General features: G+C 43.8%; 1 protein-coding gene across 1 annotated transcript; it reads right to left on the bottom strand.

Moving 5' to 3' along the window:
- Positions 1–229: 229 nt before the first annotated feature.
- Positions 230–8,365, bottom strand: rab1ba (zRAB1B, member RAS oncogene family a). Its single transcript, XM_008434951.3, has 6 exons — positions 8,092–8,365; positions 5,715–5,787; positions 5,505–5,600; positions 3,522–3,617; positions 3,279–3,410; positions 230–2,923 (listed from the first exon to the last, which is right to left on the bottom strand). The coding sequence occupies exons 1-6, from the start codon at positions 8,103–8,105 to the stop codon at positions 2,729–2,731; spliced, it is 606 nt and encodes a 201-aa protein (XP_008433173.1). The 5' UTR covers positions 8,106–8,365; the 3' UTR covers positions 230–2,728.
- Positions 8,366–8,393: the final 28 nt, after the last annotated feature.

Below are 8,393 nucleotides of genomic sequence, written 5' to 3'. Positions count from 1 at the left end.
TTGTCTGCCATGAAGTCTGGATCTGGATGACAGTCATGCCAGCAGTGGGAGCAAACGCCAGTATGAAATGTCCTGTGGGTTTTATTTGCTGTGTCAGCAGTGATTCACTGAGGAGACGCTTCCTGCACACAGGTGAACAACTCCAGGCAGAACAAAGCAAGGTCATCAGTGACAGGGACCCTGCTGTGATGCACAGACAGTTAGGAGAGAGTTCAGACTGGGTTTCCAATCATTGTTTTTCAGAATTTTATTACATACATCTTTTTAATATGTACAGAAAGAAACATGATCAAACTCTGCAGTAAGACAAAACCAAAGGGGACAAGCCAAACAAGACAAAAAAGTGACAATTACTTGGTGTTTTTTAACCAACACCGTCTAATGAGTGCCTTGCTGCATTTAACTATTAAAAAGCAATAAAGAATTGTGCAAACGACACAGAATACCCCCTTAACCAAAACAATCCAAAGTGAAAAGTAAAAAAAAGTAAATGCAGACCACATTCATGAGCATGAGCAAACCCCCCCACCCTTTCTATTGAACCCCACCTGATCAGCACCCCCAACCCCTACTTCCATTCAGTAAACAGTATATTATTCAATGAATACACCAAAACCAGCAGCCTAGAATACAAAGACTGGTTGAAAATATAAAGACATGTAATCAAAGCCCAAACTTACATGTGTGAGAGTTAGACAAAGTTTTATTCATGATTTCTAGTTGTGCATCTACATGTGAGAACGGCGTGATGCTGTGATGGGGAGGGGTACCCACCGACGGCTCAAGCTTTATTCAACATCAGATTCAACCTGACAGAAACCCCACCCCAGAGTGATGACAGCGCTGAACCAGGTCAGTTGGTGCCTTTGACCACTAGGGGTCTCCTACCTCCAGGTGTTTCTGGGGAGTGCCAGCTGTGGGACGGATGGGAAGGGAAAATCAGGGAGTTCATATCCGGTCAGCAAGCCAAGACCAGTCAGTCCCTGAAACTCCAGAGGAAGGTGCCAAGGATGAAGCAATCAGCATCACAACCACTAAGAGAAGGAGCTAGGAGCTCTGGAGGACGACGGCAGAAAACTTCCAGTTCTAGTTTACAGCAGGAGGCTCAGTGCTGCTAGAAGACAGTTCACTTATTGCAGAGGGACGTTGGTTCCCTCCCCCCCATCTGGTTCACCCCCTTCTGGTTCCCCTAAAGTCCACTAAGACATGGCTATCAGTTCTAACATCGCTCAGAGCTCTGGGCTTGGAAACAGACTCCTAACCCTTTGATGCTACAATGCTAACAGGAGAGTGAGAACTGGTGAGTCCAGCTGGAATGTCCTCCGGTCCATTCAGACTCCTCCCAGGTTCTCAGGCCTTGCTGTCAAACCTTCCTATAACAAACTGAAAAAAACTTCTGACCCCAACTGGATCACCTCCAGATAATTATCATCATCTAACAAGATAAGACAAAAATGTGACGCATCTAATATTAACCAGCAAAAGGTGGGCAGCTGGAAGCTAAATAGGAAGGTCTGGCCACCCAACATGACTGAACTCTAAGACAATCTCTATAAATGATGCACATCTGTGAATGAGTGTGAATAGTTATGATGCTGTCTACTCAAAACAATCACAGGTCATTTGACGAGGGTCTACGGGTTCAACAGCTGTGACCCAAACAACTGAGTCGGAGAGGTCGTCTCAGCAACAGTATCGCAGACACATCTGTAGCTTCACGTGTTCTCCACAAATCTTACTGGGCCGATATCAATAAAACCTCAACAATAATGAAGCTGATGAAGGGCTTCCCGGTCTTCTAATGCTATAATCTGTAAGGAATAACGCCACCTGCTGACAGAAACACAGTGTCTCGATGTTCAGTCGTCAAGGGAAAGCTAATGCCATAGATTCCAGTCTCCACTGGGCCTGGGCGGATAAGGGTGGATGGCACCATCCTTATCCGCCCAGGTCCAGTTGAGAGGTGTGCTCTGAACACTGAAGGTCAGGGTTTTACCCCAGCTGACCCCTACTCTCCAGGTGGACCACCTGGATCTGTGTGTGTACTCCTTTGTCAGTACACAGAGGGGGGATGCTAGCATGTAGCTAAGACATGAGTTGAGATGTCAGCAAACATTTAAGGCCCCAAATGTTGGAAATGAATGTTTGTACGGCAGGCTACAAGGAACGACGCTAACGAAGCGGACGGATGGAAGAGGCTGCCTGAGAGAGCGCCATCTGGAGCCTTAACGGGGAACTTGTGCGATGATTACAGTCTGAGAGCAACAGCAGAAGGGGAAATCCTCCCAGGACCGAACAGGGTGGGGATGAAGGTGAGGGGGGTGGGGGGGGGTGAAGAAATTTGACTTCAGTCTTTTTAACTCTAACTGGACAACAGTGTGTGAGCAGGAACAGGCGAAGTCTCTCAGTGAACCAGCCTTCCCTGTAACAATCCTCTGTCCTCTGAGCAGAACGCATCACTGCAGCTTCACCCATCAGACTCTGGAACCTTCCACCGTGCTTCCATCAGATCAGCACCCAGAGGGGTCATTACCTGACCTTTCAACCCTCTCTGATGCCCAAAGGTGCTAAACGGAAGGCAGGGCTAAGAAGGCAGGCTGGGGAGGGAGTGGCAGGGGTCAGGGGGGTTAAAGTGATGAAATGGTGAAGGTGAGGGAAAGGGAAGAACGAACATGAAAGAGGGATTCACAAGAGATGTGGGGTTTAGGGGTGCGAGGGCATGGGTCCCTTAACAGCAGCCACCTCCAGACTGCCTCACTGGGGTGCTCTCAATCTTTAGGTTGGGCTTGTCGCCGCTGGCCGTGGCACCTGGCCCCATGCGCTTCTTGATCTCAGCCGCCATGGTCATGAAAGCCTGCTCTACGTTGGTGGCGTTCTTGGCACTCGTCTCCAGGAAGGGGATGGCCAGAGAGTCGGCAAACTCCTGCCAGGAAGAGGAAGAAGAAGGTGAAACATTCAACCCAAAACATAAAGGGGACCGTTGCAGACAGCGCCCCCTTCAGACAGACAACAGGAGCTGCTACAGCAGCTGGGTTTACACACACACACATTTACATTCAGACCCAATAACATTTTAAAGCATATCGCTGCCAATACCAAACCTGACAGCTTCACCAGCACACTGACCAGTTTCACTGTTCAGTGCATCAAAGCCGTAACACAGTAATAAATTATAAAACCTACATCTTTATTTCCTGAGAAGATAATACAACTTCCTGTTGTCAAACTCAATAAACCATTCAGCTGCATCCACAGTTTCCATCAGAAACACGCCGTACCTTGGCTGTAGTGTAGTCCACCACTTTCTTAGTAGTGAGGTCACACTTGTTGCCCACCAAAAGCTTGTTCACATTTTCACTGGCATAGCGGTCGATTTCCTGCAGCCACTGCTTGATGTTGTTATAAGACTCCTGAAAAAGGCGATGCACGGATTTAACTTCTGACAGGAGCAGGAGGGTCGATTGAAGCAGCCTGGCTACGCTCCACCTTCCTGTCATTCATCAGGCTGTTCCTGCACTCACCTGGTCGGTCACGTCATACACCACGATGATGCCATGGGCTCCACGGTAGTAACTAGAGGTGATGGTTCGAAACCTCTCCTGACCTGCAGTGTCCCACTGATGACCAAGGAGAGAAGACAAGAGTAAGAAAATGGATACAATCATGACGTGGATTTTGTATATCATAATAAAATGTAAAGGTGGACCAATCAAAAACACTCTAACATTCATTCTTTTCTCCGCCAGAAGATCTAAAATGGAGTTAGAGCAGAAACATTCACTGATGTTAGAGAAGTAACAATGGCATTTTCAGGCTACAAGCTAACAATCTGTCCATGGACCTAAAGGACCTAAAGACTCTGCTGTGTCTCGGTACCAGACAACAGGCAGGCCAGGATGAAACCAGCAGAACCAGTGGAACAGAAATCACAGAAACATGGTTAGTCCTGCCACATCCCACCCTGCTACTAACCAGTTATGGTTAACAAATAAACGGCAATCACCTTTAACAATAATTCATTTAGACTTAGATTGGTTAGAGCCAGATAAGGGACAGTTGAGTGTTTTTATATCACACTGTTTTCTTTCTGCAAACTCCAGGAGCCGAGATGCTCCAGTAGGTTAGCAGTCTCTTCTATAGGCATCCCACGCTCGCTACCCCCAACATGCTGAAGCTATTTGGAAGATAATTAGGTAATTAAGGTAAAAGACTAGGTGTTCACACTAACAACTGGTTTGTGTCCTGACTGAACGACTGTGGATCAGCGTTAACTGATCCTGCTGGACCTATCAGAGCAGCTAAACCTGCTGCTGCACCCAGCTCTCAGGGAAACAATCACTGGTGTGTCCCCAGTTTAACCAGCAGCTCTGTTGTGTCATTTGTCTTCAAGCTTTTTAGTCACTAAAACGTTTGCTGTTAAACCAGTAATGTTAGAGACCAACCTGAAAAATATTTTAATAATCTTGTCAGTATTCCTATTCTCTCACCTCTGGAAGCAACTGAAGGTCGCTGACAGCCAGAGGAGCTGCTTATGTCTCAGAGGAACTGAGAACATAATGATGATCACATACATGAGGCGTTCTCACATTCAGTTGAAGTAAATCCAAATTCAAAAATACTTTATTCATTCAAATGTTGTTGTAATTTATATTATTCAAAGTTCTTTATGACATACTGGTGGCTTCTCCTGTAGAAGGAAGCATCTCCAGTAGTTGTCAGCATTACAGTACATCAGAAGAAGCCTCTGACTGAAGACACTGTTGTATCTCACTGTAACAGTAATAACAGTAACTAATAATAACAGTGGAGCAATGACTGCAGCTTCTGTAGAGATGTCTGTTTGGATGTGGAGTCGGACCAGGAGTGGTCGGGTTGGGGTGTGATGCGTTCACTGACTCAGACTGCTTTCAGTATTTCATAATTGCAATTTGCATTGTTTACATCTGGATTTTCCTCTTCTGGCTTCTTCTGCTGGAGAATTATGAAGCATGTGTCATGTCAATGACGAAGACACTTTGAAAACTATCACATACCATTTAGTTCCACATTCAGAAGTGGAACAGATCAGATTTGTTTGGGGGGACAAAAGCCATGGAAACCATGAAGCCCTCTATGCAGTGTTGCTAAGCTAATCTGAGAGCTACTTAAACTTTGGAGGTCTGCAGTTTTTAACTGTGCAGAAAGCTGAAGTCCACTGACACGGCTCTGTAAGTTAACGTGTCTCAGTTCTTGTCCTAGTCAGTATGTTAGGTGCTGCATTTTATACACTTGTTGGAAGCGAAAAGAACAACTGAACTCAATGATTTGGATGAACAAGAACACTTTTGCCAATTCAGTGCATGAAAACATCTGTACATTGTGTAGAAAGATGTTTTGTGAGCATGTATGTAAAAACACCTGGGGGACCCTGAACATGGTTATGGGGTACAATAGGGTCTGTAACCAAGGCAACACTCTGCTTGGCAGCACAGCTGGCGTTCCAGTATTAGTGTGCATAAACTCACAATCTGCAGTTTAATAGTCTTGCTGTCTAGCTCGATGGTGCGGATCTTGAAGTCCACTCCGATGGTGCTGATGTAGCTCTCTGTGTAGGTGTCATCCTGTATAAAAGGAAATAAAGAGAAGCAGAACTGGAGAGGCTCCATCTGACAACAGAAGAAGAAAAGACTGCAAGATGAGGAGGGAACCGCCTGCTGGTGCAGAGAACTACTTACAGCGAAGCGCAGAAGAAGACAGGATTTTCCCACTCCAGAGTCTCCGATGAGGAGCAGCTTGAACAGATAGTCACTGAAAACAAAAACATATCAATATTTTAATTAGAAATTCTGTTCTTATAAGGGGCTGGCAAGTAATTTAAATTAATTTACATATATATTAAAAATTTTAACAGAATGAATTGCATTTATTTATTTTTCCATACAAAAGACCCAAGATGGAACCTAATTAAGAATGTTTGATGTAGATGACTGAAAAATTAAAAGTGAAAGAATCTATCATGATTTTTGAGCAGTTCTATCAACTTTTACCTGACAGAACTGCTCATAATATTATGACCAAGTACATATTTAATATGCATTTTGACTTATTCTTAAAGCTTCAGTGACTACACTACAGCATAGTGGTATATTAGGTGAGAAGCCGTTCTGCTGTGTTAACGGATGTTTTCTATTAAACAATAAATGTAGTTAATTTACATGGCGTCACTTCAAAACATATAATATTGTCTCAAGACATTTTCCAAGACACACAGAGTCAGTTCACCCCAGTCCTACAGGCCTCTGAGCTGCTGCCAAGCACTGATCAGTATGCAGTGTGTGGTTCGGTGTCTTTCCTCCGATTCCAGTTTGGAGTTTAAAGCGAAGACTGCTTCCTATCAACACACCCCCACAGATACAAAGATGGCAGTATACTGAGTGCCACACAAGACACACTGTGAAAGGTAGCAGGGTGTAGAATCAACCCCATGATTCTACACCCTGCTCCTTCACCGCTTGGTGAAGTGGTGCATCACCAACCACTTCACACAGGTAAGGACATTTTATTTTCTGTCTCTTCAAGATTTGTTTCCAGTTGCATCTCTTTCACAGGATGGTGCTGTTATTACTACAAACCTAAAGGTGAGATCAGGGGGTTTGTCATTGCCCAGGTAGTTCCATCAGTTACAGTTCAGTACTAACAGAAATAAGAACATGGATAGACGAAAACTTGTGAAAAATTAAAGGGGCAGTATTATGTAACATTTGCTTTTCTGAGCTTTACATGATGTTATAATGTTATTCCCTAGTCAAAAACATACCTGGAGTGTTGCCTTCACTCTTTCATATGTGTTTGAGTAATCCTTTAATCTCCATGGTAACTATTCAGCTGTGCAAAACACTTGGGTGGACCTAGCCCTGCCTTCAAAAATGGTGGAAGCTCAGTTTACAAACTTCAGAGCTTGTCTCACAAAGCAGCCCTTCCCTGTGACTTCCCCATTAGCTCCTTCAGACTAGCCAACAGCTATTAGCAAACACATGGTGCAACTGCACATCTGCTGAGTGCATTATAGGAGTTGCAACTTAGTGTAAGGCTGATAAAACGTTGTCAAACGGTTAATAGAGGAGCGTTGTTGTGATGACTTCCTGAAAGCAGATTTTAGACAGAGCAGAAGTTTTTAAAGAGACAGAGATCCAATTTCATCTAAAGGTAACAGTTACCACTTGATTGTGCTAGAAAACAGCACTACATGCCTGGAGAATACATAATACTGACCCTTTAAATTCAACCAAAATGGACACTACACCATTAATATGACAACACATATACTTTCAAGAACAAGAATCAGACACACATGTTTGAAATTATGCAGGATAATCTTTAAACTTGATCATGTTAGAATCATACAGAGACTCAATCATATTTAATAATGCATATTATAAATGCATATTTATAATATGCATTTTGATTAGACTTGTTTGTTAGAGTAAAAGTACCTTTTCAAAACAACCTTTAAGCAGGTATGAAACCAAGTGTGTATTTATTTATATATAATAAACACCTGGAGTGCAGTTTCTGTTGAAAAAGTTTCCTCTATACTTCAGAGTCGGTTCAATGTGAGGCAATAAGATCAATTTCAAAGATTCCCACCATTTCAGCCAAACACCCGGCCGAAATGATGCCTGTTGATGGTTCAGGAAAGTGTGGCCTGGTCGCAACCTGCGTAAGGACTAAATATTAGTGAAAGTGTCTATTTCAGACTCATCTTAGCCTCTGCCTAAATGTCAAAACCGGACAATCCTTGTATAGTTGCTATCTGCTAAAAGTAAAAATGGCAGCGTCTTCTCCAAACATTCGCTTTTTCTTGGATCATCTCCCACAGCAGGTTGTTTCGTAGCGGCTAGAAGCAGAACCGACACAAAGCCGTCACCTGACGTTTGGAGGATTACTGACACATTCCGCATTGTTCCTGGGAACCAGCTAGCTCCTGTTTAGCTCCTGACAGATTTCCGGCAGGACCATTAAACAAGCATTGTTTGGAATATTCCACAGTAAAGCACATTACATAGAACCAGTAACAGTCCTACAGCTGAGAAAGGTAAAGAGAAAACTTACTACTCGGGATTCATGGTTTCACTTGCGCTGCGTCTCTTTGGGCGAACACTCTTCCTTCCCTCTACGACAAACCGAACAGATGACTGGACGGTAGGCTCGATTCTGAGGCACTTAGAAGATTTAGAACCGTTTGTACTGCCGACCTCTGTGTATCCTACCTTAATTGTTTCAAATATCTTTCTTTTAAGCACACATATTTCAACTACAGTCACGTATAATGCTATATTTTCCTCTTTCTCTCCTGCCTTTCTGTGTTCGCTGCTTGGTAAAGGTTTAAGGATGACTGCGCAGGTGCGGTAGTG

Source organism: Poecilia reticulata, chromosome 18, assembly GCF_904066995.2.
Source record: "Poecilia reticulata chromosome 18, P_reticulata-male-v2, whole genome shotgun sequence".
Classification (NCBI taxonomy): Eukaryota; Metazoa; Chordata; class Actinopteri; order Cyprinodontiformes; family Poeciliidae; genus Poecilia; species Poecilia reticulata.
The sequence above is the reverse complement of the archived record's forward strand: the minus strand, read 5'-3'. Positions and strand labels throughout refer to the sequence as shown.